This window comes from Oryzias latipes, chromosome 2 (assembly GCF_002234675.1).
Source record: "Oryzias latipes chromosome 2, ASM223467v1".
Lineage (NCBI taxonomy): Eukaryota > Metazoa > Chordata > Actinopteri > Beloniformes > Adrianichthyidae > Oryzias > Oryzias latipes.
In genome coordinates this window covers 13839325-13853932 of record NC_019860.2, presented here as the reverse complement: position 1 = coordinate 13853932, position 14608 = coordinate 13839325, and the positions used below count along the sequence as shown (strand labels likewise).

At 38.3% G+C, this 14608-nt stretch overlaps 1 protein-coding gene across 8 annotated transcripts in view; it reads left to right on the top strand.

Annotated features, from left to right (window-relative positions):
• The window catches only part of speg (SPEG complex locus), a 72088-nt gene extending 62779 nt beyond the window's left edge, over positions 1-9309 (top strand). For all 8 annotated transcript variants that reach the window (XM_023964871.1, XM_023964869.1, XM_023964876.1 and 5 more), the window contains 8 exons: positions 1577-1699; positions 3739-3903; positions 5780-6416; positions 6489-6728; positions 6816-7039; positions 7112-7187; positions 7851-8000; positions 8080-9309. In XM_023964871.1, the coding sequence (XP_023820639.1) occupies positions 1577-1699; positions 3739-3903; positions 5780-6416; positions 6489-6728; positions 6816-7039; positions 7112-7187; positions 7851-8000; positions 8080-8317 (1853 nt within the window). In that variant the 3' untranslated portion in view covers positions 8318-9309. The remainder of the gene's footprint in view (positions 1-1576; positions 1700-3738; positions 3904-5779; positions 6417-6488; positions 6729-6815; positions 7040-7111; positions 7188-7850; positions 8001-8079) is intronic.
• The last annotated feature ends 5299 nt before the right edge of the window (positions 9310-14608 follow it).

The following is a 14608-nucleotide window of genomic DNA, read 5'->3' as shown; positions in this document are numbered from 1 at the left end:
ATTGCATTCAATGAAAAAAAAGGGTGATCTTCAATTTTAAATTTGCTGTTTAAAAAAAAAAAAGTGAACTTTGTTCAAATCTCTGTGGTGATTGTAGTTTTAGCATTTTCAAGAGTTGCAAAAGCAAAGAACTCCAACCAGGCTGGGCTCTAACCTCATCTGCTCATGAAAACCATAATATGAGCTGCAATTAAAAGCTAAAAAGCCAAAATGTGTCTGTGTCACAGACATGATTCCTTTTTTTTTAATGTGCTCATTACCATATCGCTAGTCTGTTATGTGCTGCGTACTTACTTTATCCACAAACATTACAAAACGTTGGGGAAGTATCAAATACTGACCAGAATGAACAGTTTATTTATTTTTTGTGTGGGTGACCGGCTGGATGCTCACGTTGTGGGTGTGGTCAACTTTGTCAACTTTGCTTTAATTTTTTTTTTTAATCGCAATAATTTATTCAGACTTCTGTCTAATTTTTTTTTTTAGGACAACAATAGTTGCAGGCCAAAAGCGAGGAGATAAGGGCGCGTCTACAGCTTGCATTTCTCAAACATGCCATTGTTTGTCCGGGGAGTTTTCTTGTACTTTATAGACGGTCCCTGCTGACCTCTGCAGCATAACATCAAGGCAAACTCTGGCTGTAACTCGTTTTCTGCATCACCACAGACAAAAATAAACAGTTTATACTTGTCAATAGAACTACATCCGACGTTTTGCTCTGTAATGTTTGTGAATCAAGTAGTAAAAACGAAGGAGACTGGCAATAAACAGAACAAACACGGATCAGGTCTGTGACAGGGACACATTACGGCTTCTCAAATTCTAATTGTAGATCTTATGTTTTTAATGAGCAGATAAGGTTAGAGCCCAGCCTGTTTGGAGTTCTTTGCTTACGTAGTTCTTGAAAATATTAGAACAACAATCATGCAAAAGATGTGAACAAAGATCACATGTTTTTTGCTTTTTTCTCATCAAGAAAAAAAAAAGTTTCCATAAATTTCAAATGAGCAGGAAAATCCCTTGTACTGCCCCTAGTGGAAGGATAATGCACTACAGGGTAGAAAACATGGACCCAGTTATATACAATGGGCCTTTAAAGAAAGGTTGGATCATGCTAATGAGGTAGGGGTCTCAGAAATACATGCATCAAATACAACATGGGTTGTTTTATAGGGTTACTCTGAAAAATGGGGCATGGCTCATTTGCTTTTAAAGACACAGTCATTTTTATGTAATTAAATCTTAATTGCTTTGAAAATGTTATGAATATTAATGTGGACAGATTAACTGTACTACTGAGGAACATTTTCCTCATTTATCATTTTGTAGGACAAATTAATGTTTATTTTGTGGATGACGATGGAAATCAGATGTTACATATTAATCCAAAATTGCTTATCATGGTAGGTATAATGACCATTTAAAGATAAAAAGGTAATAAATTACTGAAACATTAACTGTTTTTGCTTCAAAAAATTCCTGCACCCACAGGCACAAAATGAATTGGGAATGTTTTTACACCTACATCTTACTGAAACTTCATTGTGTAAACTTTTATTGTATCCTATCTTTTTAGGTTTCCCAAAAAGACCCGGGACCCCCGAAGTGGCTCAGACCTACAACAACACAGCTCTGGTGTTGTGGAAGCCAGCAGACACAAAACCCCCATGCAGCTACTCTCTGGAAAGAAAAGACGAAAGTGAGTGGATGACGGCCTTTCCAGTGAGACCGCCGGGTTTATACTCCACGGCGATCGGCTAGCACATCAATCGCATTGTGTCCCTACCGCTATTATGCGGTCTGCACTAACTGCAAAAAAACTACGGAGTGGCATTTTTTACTTCTTCCTGACAGTTTCTTCCTTTTCCTGTCAAAAACGTCCCTCAAATACTTCAAATACACTGGCTGTCTTCCAGGAACTTGTCCAATTTCGCGGTCTCTCTGTACTCCTGCGTGGAAGTATCGTAGAATTTACTGTATTTCCTGGCTCCTTCAATTAAATTCTCTTCATCTGGATCAAGTTTGCCATTGCCATTGTATTCTAATCGCTTAAAATTAGTTTTGGTTAAATGGTGCGAAATTATGCACAAGATTGTATTACGGGCATAGAATTCCAATTCACGGATGATGTCATCAGCTTCTGTCACATTTTGCAGTAAGTGGGTCAAATCGCTCTCACTGGCCTTGCAACCCGAGCGATTACAAGTTGCTATTAAGCATAAACCGGGTATAACACTCAAACATGGTGGTGGGAGCATAATGGTATGGTGTTTATTTTTTTTCTCCACGTTCAATTTCACTTTCCCTTAAACCAATGGTCCCCCAACCATTATCAGTCCACGGACCAGTTTATTGTCAAACCGGTCTGCACGAGGGGTGTCTGATTTATTTATTTATTTCTAAGGGTAAAGCCTATCTTTGTTCTCTGTGAACTATCTACAGCTGCTTTAAAGTCTATGTGTACAGTAGATTTCACGTAGGAACCATTATAATATGATTAGCAGAAGCTAAAAAAGTTCTCAGACGATTTTTTAAGGTGCAACAGATGAATACAAAAATAAAAACCGGTTATTAAAACTGGTATTTCCTAAATAGAATCAAATACATGAATCCAACATTTGAGCAACTTTGTTAGCAACCTGCTCGTAACATTAGACAGCCGGTTGCTGAATATTATGCATTGTTATTATGGTCTGAGGGATCAACTGTGGCAATATATCCGTATTTGGAGTGAAGACCGCTGGTCTTTGTCTGGTAACCCTTGTGCTATCCTAGGCACTTTAACATTGGGAGTTGGGTCATCTAGACCCACTAGACAGTGAGCTGAACCTTTTTTCTTCAATGATTTGTGATCTTCACTGGTGTCCATGGATTACATGAAATCTTTCCACCTTTATCCACCTTTGTCATGGTAGGAATAACACATCAATGTAAGGGTGGGGTCATCTAAGATAGCACAAGGGGTTACATGCAACTTTCTTTTATTTTAAAGTTGAAGGCTCTTCTGTGGTTTCCTCATTGGCTCTTTTCTGTAAAAAGAACTTTAGCTTTCTTAACTAGCTCAGGGGGTTGAATTTAGCAATCTGTGCAGCCGCTTCAGGAAAGTAGCTGACGGATTTTCAACCCCCGACTAAGTGACTTGACATGCGTCACAAATGAGTCAGATGTGATGGAGAGAATCCAGTAGTTTTCCAAAAATAACACCTTCAAAATCAGATTTTTCAAAAATCGATAAAATGTGGTATTTTTTTAACCGTGCCCGGGGGTTTGAGGACCACTGCCCTAAACAACAAGCTTTGTGTTGATATAGCTTCAAAGCTTGAGCCTCACAGATTTTTCTTATTCCTTGATGATAGTCTAAATTCGTGCTAAACTTTTCAAACTACAGAAAAACAATCAAAACCAAGATCTTAGATGTGATCATTCCTAGAAACCAATGACATTTTCTTTTCCATTTTCTTTAGTAAGATCAGGATTCAAAAACGTTTTTTTCCCTTATTGTGCCATTTAGTCTTAAATAAAAAGATATAAATGCCACAATTTTAGCTTTAATGAGTGCAGATACTTCAAACGTTAGATCATCTTCATCTGTGCCTGTACAGATTTAAGTTTGCAAACACTGCCACCTAGTGTTTACATTCTAAATTACAAGTTCTCATTACACTGTCCTAACTGTTAACTGGGCATGACTTTATGGTTTCATCACGATGCTTTCTTTATATCTTTATATCCCAACAGGGGAAGCAAACTGGGTACTGGTTGCAACCGGAATTGCTGACTGTTACTACAATGTGACTGACCTGCCAGTAGGTGGAACTTACAAGTTCAGGGTCTCCTGTGTTAACAAGGCGGGACAGGGTCCATACAGCTGCTGCTCTACTCCAGTAACCCTGCCTGGAACAGGTAACAAAGACGGAATTTTTTTTTTTATTATATTAAAGGAGATAAGATGCAGCCTAACGCACAATCACCAAGAGGGAGAAATCGACTATTAAAACAAAAAAAAAATTGGACAGGAGAAAAAATAAACTTCATTTAGTTATAAAATCATCTTAAAAATGCATTTAATCCTTAGGATTTAACATAAAAGGAGATTGTAAAAAAATAAGAACAAATAAATGGCTGAAAATGTAAACATTTATTCAAAAACCAAATGAAATAACTAAAAAAATATATATTGTTGGAATTAAAATATATATATATATATATATATATGTTATGCAAATTTTATTTTCAATTATAAATTTAAAACAAAACTGTGAAAATATTGTCTTGGTAATATGTATTTTTTAAGATTATAAAATGATCACAACGCTCTATGACAATTTAAAAAGACCAATAAGATACAAAAAAAAAATGTGTGGAAAAGTTTATCAAAATAGATTTATAAAAAAGCAATACAAAGGAACATAATTTTCCCAAGTCTGAAAACTATGACACAATGAGTCATCAGTTTTTACTTTGGAACTAATGTGAAAAAAAAACAATAATAAGTATTTTCCCATAAAAAGGCATAAAATAGCCAAAATACAACAAAATAACTAGCTGAAAGTTCTTGTTTTAAAATGATTTTTAAAATGACACAAATTGAGGCCAAAACAGAAATCAAAACATCAAGAGATAAACGTTTACATATCAAGAAAAAAGAAAATAATGGGCAATGGGAAGTCCAGCGCACGCTTGTTGCGTGCGCTGGACTTCCCAACCAAGTTCTGACATATGGCATTGGATCTCCCTTCATGGTCCAAAGGTCCAAAAGCATCTCAATCCTCCTTCTTTTGCTTTTTCTTATTATTTATTAATTCTAGAGTATACATCTCCATCCTCACTTGCAATCTTCCTCTTAAACAATCTTCCCTGCATTGTTTTTTTTTTCCAATAAATTTTTGTAACATAGATTCCAATATAAATCATTTCACTTCTACCGTTGCATTAGGTTTTATCGTGAACTATCAATCACAATAGTGTCCAGAAAACTGTGGGAATCGTTTATTGTTTCTCTTGTCTCGTTGCAAACTAACCAACCTCCAGCTTGCATAGAAATATGCCAACTTGACTGTGAACAATTTGAGCGTTCCCGCCCAACAAATCAAATGTACCACATACACAGTTTTAGCTGGATTATTTTGAATACGTATTAAAGCAACAAAGACCAGCCATGCAGCTGGTCTCCTTCCTGCCGGTGTGGCATACCATTTCCAAATCTAATCATACCGGCTTACTTTCAGCTCTGGTAATCGTGCATTTAAAGACGACAAACCCTATTTTCAGCTCTATAGTGTGCACCAGATTATAAGGCGCACCGTCAATGAATGGTCTATTTTTGTACTTATGTCATAAATGAAGCATACCAAACTGTAAGCACATTAAGTGAGTCAAGAGTCCATCTGTCAGTCAGTCAGACTTTATGAAGGTGCATTAGCGTATTCACAATACGTGTAACTCCCAACCTTGTTTGCAACATGTTAAAAAAACAGACTAATACCACGAAAATAAGCGTTACTATGACTACGCTCACTCCCAACCTTGTCAGTAACAGACAACTAAAACGCAGTTCAACAATGACACAGGTTAACCGCGCATTTTGACAGAGTGGCATGTACCTCTCAAAATTGCTTCAACGTCAGTACAAACCAGTTTATAAGGCGCACTGTTGTATTTTTGAAAAAAAATTAGGGGCTTTTAATAGCGTCTAATAGTGCAGAATATACTGTATAATATACTGTAGTAACTGGAATAATTAACATATTGAGTAAACCCTGTTTCATCTGTCAAACAGCTGATGGAACCTCACCTACTATTGCTGTGGTAAAGACGGTCCCAACGCTGCCTGCACCAGAATCAACCTCCAATAGAACCGTTACTCAGCTCAAACCGGTCCAAAACAACCATCTAAAGGCAGCATCATCCCTAAATGATCCTCCTCAAACTTCATCCCCCAAAGTGGTGGTCATTCCCTCCACTTCTCCCCCTTTGACTTCCACACCTTCATCAAACCCGTCTCTGCCGTCTTCTGATAGTGACCCTCAAAAACCAGGCGCCTCTCTTCCTTTTTCCACCCCAAAAGCCCCTTCACCCTTTGACATCCCAAAACCACAGAGTCCAGTCAACGTAGTGACCCCTTTGACCCAGAGCCCGCCCACATCGGCCCCACCTCCCCCTGAATTCCCACCTCCTGCCCCAACAAAACCAGTGTCTGTGCCCACTTACACGCCGGTAAGTACAGCCACGGCTCGCGTAGCGCCAACTCCCATCACTTTTTCTCCTCAAATGGTCCAGACATCCAGCCTGACCCCCGTTGCTGAGGGAGCTAGTACCCCCTCCAGATGCACACCATCAGGCCGCTCCACGCCCTCCACAACTCTACGTCAAGGAGTTCCTCAAAAACCTTACACTTTCTTGGAGGAGAAAGCCAGGTGAGATGAGAAATTTACAGACGACATTCAGGAAACTTCTGCTCTTAACGTGTTTTGTGTGCTTACCATCAGGGGGCGGTATGGAGTAGTTCGTGAGTGCAGAGAGAACGCAACGGGTAAAATGTACATGGCAAAAATCATTCCCTACACGCAAGAAAACAAGAAGGACGTGCTCAAGGAGTACGAGATCTTAAAATCCCTGCACAGTGATAAGATTATGGCACTGCATGAAGCCTACGTCACTCCACGCTACCTGGTGCTTGTGGCAGAGTACTGCACCGGAAAAGAGCTTCTGTACACCCTCATAGACAGGTTTGAGATGCTAAAGAGTTGCCAACCGTACAGCCAACGTCTTTAGTATGAATCCCTAAACGCCACATAATCTCGTCCGTTTTTCAGATTCCGCTACTCAGAGGATGATGTAGCATCTTATCTGGTCCAGATCCTCCAGGCAGTTGAGTACCTACATAACCGACGTGTCCTCCACCTGGACCTCAAGCCAGACAACATCATAGTGACCAACCTTAACGTCGTAAAAGTTGTGGACTTCGGCAGCGCTCAGAGCTTCAACCCACTCAGCCTGCAACAACAAGAGTCCGGAGCAGGAACACTGGAGTACATGGGTAGGGCGAAGTCTCAACATCGTGTCAACATTTTCAAGATGCTAATAAGCTAATTTTGTTTATAATCCTTAGCTCCTGAAACATTGAAAAGGGAAGTTGTTGGTCCTCCAGCTGACATGTGGACTGTAGGAGTTGTTACCTACATCATGTAAGTGTTTGTGTAGTCGTGGTAGTGTCTGATGCTACGTTCACACCAGGTATGCGACGTAAGTTCTTGAATGCAATTTTATCCCGTGGTGCTCACACTTGACAAGCAGGGAGGGGGCTTCTTCTTTTGCTACTGTTTACTAGCGCACTTCCGCCACCTACACTTGAAAGAGGCGTGATGCAAAATGTCGAAGCGGCGAAGAGCAATTTTTGCTCCAGGCTTTTTCATTCACAGCTCTATTCCGAAAGACTTTGTAGAATTCCAGCTGAGCAAAAACCCCAATTATTAATTTCTCCTCCATGATCAATTTCGAAACCATTGGTACTTCTGTGAATGAAACGGGACGCCAGCCGTATGTCACTACCAAATTCGAGTTCCTTAATGGTCAAAGTTCAACTGGTTTAACTTTCATTCAGTGGACACACGATTTGTTTGTAGAACCCAAAAACGGTCATAGAAACTTGCGTAGTGATGCTTTAACCCAATAGTTTTAAACACGGAAGCCCGAAACACGCATTTACGGCCAATTAAATAGACTTTTCATTAGGTGGTCGCTTGAACGCACATTGCCGAGGGCTTTGTGAATACTGCTTGATTTTTTAGAAAATAGGCTTTGATGCTAAGACCCTTTGATGCAAAAACGCCTGTTTGTTTTTTTGTTAGGCTAAGTGGCCGGCTGCCCTTTGAAGACAAGGAACCGCACCAAGTGGAATCCAAAATTCTGATGGCGAAGTTTGACCCATCAAAACTTTACCCAAATGTGTCCCAAAGTGCCTCAACTTTTCTCAAGAAGATGTTGAGCAGTTACCCATGGTAACTGTTAAAACCTCACCAGAAAATGTTTCAAAAAGCTTAAGAAAAGGTGTTTTAGCTTGTGCTTTTGTGTCCGCAGGGCCCGTCCGACCACACGTGACTGCTTCTCGCACGCCTGGCTGCAGGACTCTTACCTGATGAAGCTCCGGAGGCAGACTCTGACCTTCACCTCTTGCAGACTGAAAGAGTTCCTAGTAGAGCAACAAAGTCGTCGCGTTGAGAGCGCCACCAAGCACAAGGTGCTACTCCGCACCTACCAGGGCTCACCCCGCTCCACAGCCTCTGGCCCCACGACCCAAGTCCCTGCTTCTAAGTGAAGGTTTGTGGGGTTGGATACTCCAGAAACAAGTGACTTTTTGCCTTTTTTGGAAACTTTTTGGAAGCAAGTAATTCAGAACAAACTGTAAATGGAAACTCAAAAGGGACGATGCAGGGTGTTCTTTTCGTTTTTTTTTCTCCACATTGCATTTTACACCTGAAAGTTGCACATTTTTGATTCAAACAAGTTTTCTTTCTGCAAGATCACCCTCAGTATTTCTTGTTTTTGTCACTCAATTTAGTGGTAATCAACTCATGTGAATGTATCATGATTTAAGCTGCTAACTTTTTAGTTACTACTTTTTGAAACCAAAAAAATAATCCTTGATTTTTTTTCCCCCCGCGGAAATTTGTTTACGGTTTTAATGTTAATTTATTTGCATGTGCAAAATCATTTTTTGAGTCACTTTTTGAAATTAGCAAAGAATAATAAATCCTTAAAAGGATCGTCCTTGTGGTTGGCGTTGAAGGTCAAACCGTGAAACTTTTTTGAGGAGCTAGAGGAATTTGTCTTACCGCCTTTTGTTCTATGGTTTCTTCTCAAATCTGTGTTGCAGCTGTGAAAAGCAGTAAATAATGTAGGTACAACTGGACTTTGAAACAAATTCACATCTCAACTGATGTTTTGCCACTGGTGTTTTTGCTCCGCTTGCTCCAGTCTACTTTAATCTGTTGACTTGGAAACTGTTGTTAAAGTGTCTCCACTGTTAAAGTAAAGCTGATCAGGTCTGGACAATAAACCCACTAAGAGTATAGTATATATACATATAAATATATATATATGTACTACGGTACATATATGTACTACGGTACATCCATGCAGTTTTTGTAATATTGGAACATCTTGTGTGATTACTGCGTCTTCAGTGTTCCTTTTGTATGACTTTGGATGCTTGGAGGTTTCTAAGTGTAAACATTTGCAGTGTTTATATGTCAAAAAAGATCACAATGTTTTTATTAGATATAACTAATAAACATTTGATGCAACTAATTTAGTTTAGTGTTGAAGCTTCATTGAAACTGTGGACCATTTCACAAAGATCTATTCATCTTCCAGATTGAAACTTGTTCAAAATTAAAATGATAAATTGCTTATATCGCTTTATTTTCAATTGAACACCAAAAGCGCTTTATAATCACAGTCGGGTACAAAGCGCAATTATCAATATCTACTTTGTGATCATGTTCACAGCGGTTGGTACTTCCGGGTGTTGAAAATGAAGCTGATAGGTCACAGTGCCGTGTTGCTGTTAACAAGTGTGAGATAGTTCAACCGGTTGAACTTTTAGAGAACGATCAATGAACGCCCCATTTGTACTTAGAGCCCGCGACCGGACTTAAAAACCTGGGAAACAACGCGCAATTATGAATGTTCCGGACGCAAAAGCCCAAAATTCTGGTCTACACGCGTTCACATAGACGTTTCATCGAAGGTGGCCGCTTGAACGCGAGTCGACACAGCGGGTGGGATTCCAGTATCACACTGGCGCCAGCCTATAACCACCAGGAGCAATGTTGGGTTCAGTTATTTTCCCCAAGGACATTTAGACACATATCGGTGGGATTCAAAATCTCGATCTTTTATTTAGAGCAGGGGTATTCAATTAAAATTCAAAAAGGTCCAGTTACTAAAAATCTTTCCCAGCAAAGGTCCGGATCTTATGTTTTCACTTAACATAATGTACCCTCATGTTAATAAAATCAATAACGCACATACATTTCTACATAATTTATTGTTACATTTCAAGTGTTTTCAAAGTAATATGCTTTTAACATACCGAAAAGTCTGAACTTGTATGGTACTTGAATGGAAAACAATACTGTAGTTCTCTTTACTACATGTCAATTAACAGACACTGAAATTATTCTGAATAACATAAATAAAAAGTGCAAACACAGCTTTGAGCAGCCTGAACTTAGGGCCTATTTCAAGTAATGTAAAACATTCAGAATATTTTGAATAAAATAAAAGTGCTTTTAATCTTCAAGAAAAAAATAAAGACATTTGAACTGCCACCTTTTTAAAAAATGAACTACATTTTAAATAAAATAACACAGGAAACTTTTCAAGTAAAATAGAACAGGGCAGAATTTACTGAATAAAAAAAGTGCAGAACTTTGAGCAGCTCCCTTTTTCATCTCTCCTTTCAACCTTTCCTTACTCCCTTTCAATCTTTCTTTCCTAGTGAGAGAAATGGGCATGTAACTGTCCTGCCAGCAGTTTGAATCTTGGCTTAAATGGGGTTAGTGCAAGTCTCATGCTCATGTGGAGATGCTCATTGGTGAGCCTAGAACGGTACTTTGTTTTAATAATATTCATTGACGAGAAAGCTGTCTCACAGCTGTAAGTTGATCCAAACATGGTCAAGGTGTGTAGTGCTACTTTGGTTAGACCAGGGAACATCGTTTCTGGCACAATCTGTAACCAGAAAGTAGCAGAGTCAGTTGTTTCAAAATGCCTCCTTAGAGCAACATCTGCTTGCAAATCAGTGAGCTCTAACTGTAAAGATCCAGGATGTGCCCACTTGAAGGTCTGTGTCACCTCCTTTGAAAATCCTCTGATTTCTCTGATAAGGAATGGATTCTCAATTAGCAGGAGGAGCTCGTGTCCAAGGTTGAAGCAGTCAAATCGTTGACAGAAGTTTCCAATCAGCTTGTCTATGAAGCCGACATAAGGGGAAATGTCTCTCTCACCCTGAATTTGTTCACGCATTTGTGGGAAATGCTCACAATCTGCTTGGAGATCTTCTTTGAAAATGTCCAGCTTAATCTGGAATGAGCGGACAGTTTTCATCAAATCGCAGATAGAATTTTTCTGACCCTGCAGCTTTAAATTGAGCTCATTAAGGTGTCCTGTGATGTCCACCAAAAAAGCCACCACATCCATCTTGTGCTGATCTTGCAAAAAGTTTGCAAACTGTGTTGCTTTTTGACTCTTGAGCTGCTGTAAGAAAGCAGCTATTTCCTTTCGGATGGACCAGAAGCGTTCCAGTGCATTGCCTTTACTCAGCCATCTCACGTTGTTGTGGAGTAGTAGGTCATTTGCATTTGCATCCATTTCCTTCAAAAATTCTCTCAGCAGTCGATGCTGATGGGATGAGGAAGCCCTCAGGAAGTTTATAAGTTTCATCATGGTATTCATTACTTCAGCAAATTCTTCAGACAGAATGGCACAGAGAACAGTCTGATGTATGATACAGTGGTAGGCTATGAGATCAGGGTTGTCTTGTTTCAACAGCCCCCTTCTCTTTCCCAACCATGGCAGGTGCACCATCCGTGGTGACTGACACTACTTGCTTCAGATTAATCTTTCTTTTTGTGAGCATCTACTTTATCCCCTCATATATATCCTCTCCTCTTGTGTGTGTCTCAAGTGGTGTTGAACCTAACATGTCCTCACACATCTCTTTCTTCTCTTTGTGAGGAAATCTCACATACACCAAAAGCTGGGCATTATCTGTTACATCTGTGGACTCATCAATGGCTAAGGATATGCATGCTGCGTTCTGAACAGCTGCATCAAGCTGTGCCAGCACATCCTCTGCTAATAGTTCAGTTTTTCTAGTTGTTGTTGTAGCTGACAATGGGATTTTTTTTATTTTTTCACACGTCATCTTTTAGTTTACCATCAAGTAAGGTTTCTGCAGCCGCATTTAAGCACTCCTTTACAACTGTCACATCGCTGAATGCTTTCTTGTGTTGCGCCAAAATCCACGCGATCTTTAACGAACACTCATTTGCACGTTGCTGCCCGGTAAATGCATGCGTGATGACACGAGTAGACCTGTCATACTGTGCTTTCAATTCGATGATTTTACTTGCCCTCACTGCGGACTTCTGCGGGTACATTTCCTCAAACGACCCGTGTTTGGTCTCATAGTGACGCTTAACGTTGCCACTTTTGATTAACGCCACATTTTCACAGCATATGAGACACAAAGGTTTAGAACTGGCTGCAGGCAGAATAAACATGTATTTGTCCATCCATTCATCTTTAAAAGTTCGGTTTTCAGCATCTACTTTTCTCATTTTTGAGCAAGCCATTTTCTCTCATCTCCTCTCCATCTCTCTCTCACACTCGCTGTTGCTGAAAGGTAAACAATCGATTTGATTGGCTTGGCTATTGATGACGCTCCTGTCATAATTACTAGATTAGCTGCGCATGAACAAATGATTTATATTTTTATTAATATCAAAAGTTTTAACGGGTCCGGGCAGACTCGTCACTCGGTCCGGACTCGGACCGCGGTCCGCCATTTGACGATGCCCGATTTAGAGGTTGACCGCTCCACCTCTACATCACACCATGCAACTGAGTAAAAAAAAAAAAAAATAGTCAACTTCCGGATTGACACTTGTTTGAAAATAAATATAATTAAGCAAAGAAACTAAACCAGAATACCTCTAGGTTGCAGGTCAAACAAGTACAACGGTCAATCTTTGCACAAACACTAAAAAAAAACGCATCAGGACCTGGTTTCTTAAAGTTGGTCTTAAAAAATTATTATTATGCCATTTTTAGCCAAAATCATAAAAACTTCTGTTATTTTCTAGGACATAGTTTCTGCAGAGTGGCAAGAGTTCCTTAGTAATTGTGTTGTGTGCTGAGAGCTCTCTGTTTACAGTCTGTCCCATCAGTTTACAGTCCCTCACAGCTTCAAGCTAACTTTAGCGGAACAACAATAACGGCAAACAATTTTGGAGCTATCCAGCCGTACAGTTTTAAGCCAGATGCCAACTCGGACGAGGAAAAGGAAGACATGTGCAGCAGAACTGTTATGTTTATTTCTTTCTGCACCATGAGTTAGAGTGTGGGAGAGGATGATGACCAACCACCTTGTGCGGACAGAGACTGTATGTCTCTATATTAAAGACTGTTCAAAATATCTGAGCTCCTGTCCTGTGGTGCGAGTCACTGCTGGGTCATTCATGTCTTTGATGTGGAAATTAGAAGGCCCATTGGCCTTATCTTTAACATATGTAAAAACAATAAAATCATAGTGAAAACATATGGATAAATGTATGATATTAAGTTAGGTAAATGTGTTCATTTGAGTTGTATAAATAAAATTGTTAAGGTTAGATCAACATATTAAATTGAGTTGGATAGACATAAAAAATTAAGTTGAATAAACTTAATTCAAGTTCCTGTTACCAATTGAAGTGATTCATTTAAGTTGGATCAACTTTTTTATTCTAAGAGTGTACTAAGAAATGCAATTTTGAGCTCAATTTTCTTTATTTTTGTCCTCAATCATCAGAAAAATGCCACAAGAACATGTTAAAAAAACATAAAAAAATAACATTTTTATTGGAGTGGGTCTTTAAGTAGGTGAATTCTGATAACATTTTTGCTATTCTTAACCAGGCAATTTCTTATTGTAGATGATTTATGATTTAAAAACAGATCCTTTTTGTGAATCAGTAAAAAACGTAGGAGGTTAAATTACTTTTACTTTATTTTGTTGTCTGCTGGTCCAAAAACAATAAGACAAGTCCATAAAAATAGATAAATATATATATCTGAAAATGAAAAATGTTGAGATGTTGGGTAGGTACACTAGCACAATGAAACTAAAACAATGTTAAAATGTGTTTCTGTCTTCCAATCCTCTATTATTAAGATTAATAAATTTGACGCTGCTTTACAAAAGGTATATTAGAAAAATAAATAAAATAAAGTCTGGTGTTTCTTATTTAAAAATCTCTCTCTCTCTCTTTCCCTCTCTCTCTATATATATATATGCATAAAATTATCAATTTTGGTGGTTACAAATAATTTCACATGTTAAAATCACTTGACAATTTTTATTTGAATGTTTTTTTCACAATAGATTAAGTACAAGCAAGCATAATTTAGTGGTCTATAGGTTACTAAAAAACATGCTTTTAATAAAGAAAATATTGTAAAATTAAGACCGCTTTAAAACATGGGTTTTAATGTTATTTTTTATTTTTTAGAAATATTAAATATTTTTAATAGCTAAAAAAAATTCAAATAAACTATTCTTTTTGGGGTCTGATTTTTTCCTATTCAAAAAATATACTTTCCCCCAAAGAATATAAAAGTTTAAAATTTTTATTTTTGAAATACATATTTGTTGATCTCAATCATAAATGTTCATAAAATGGTCAACCTGAGTCAGTACAAATAATTTCATATGTTAGAAATCACATAAAAATGTTTGTATGAATGTGTTTTCTTCATATATGTATTAAGTATAAGCAAATACAATCTAGTATAAGTTACTTAAAACATTGGATTGCATAAAAAACATGCTCTTAATAAA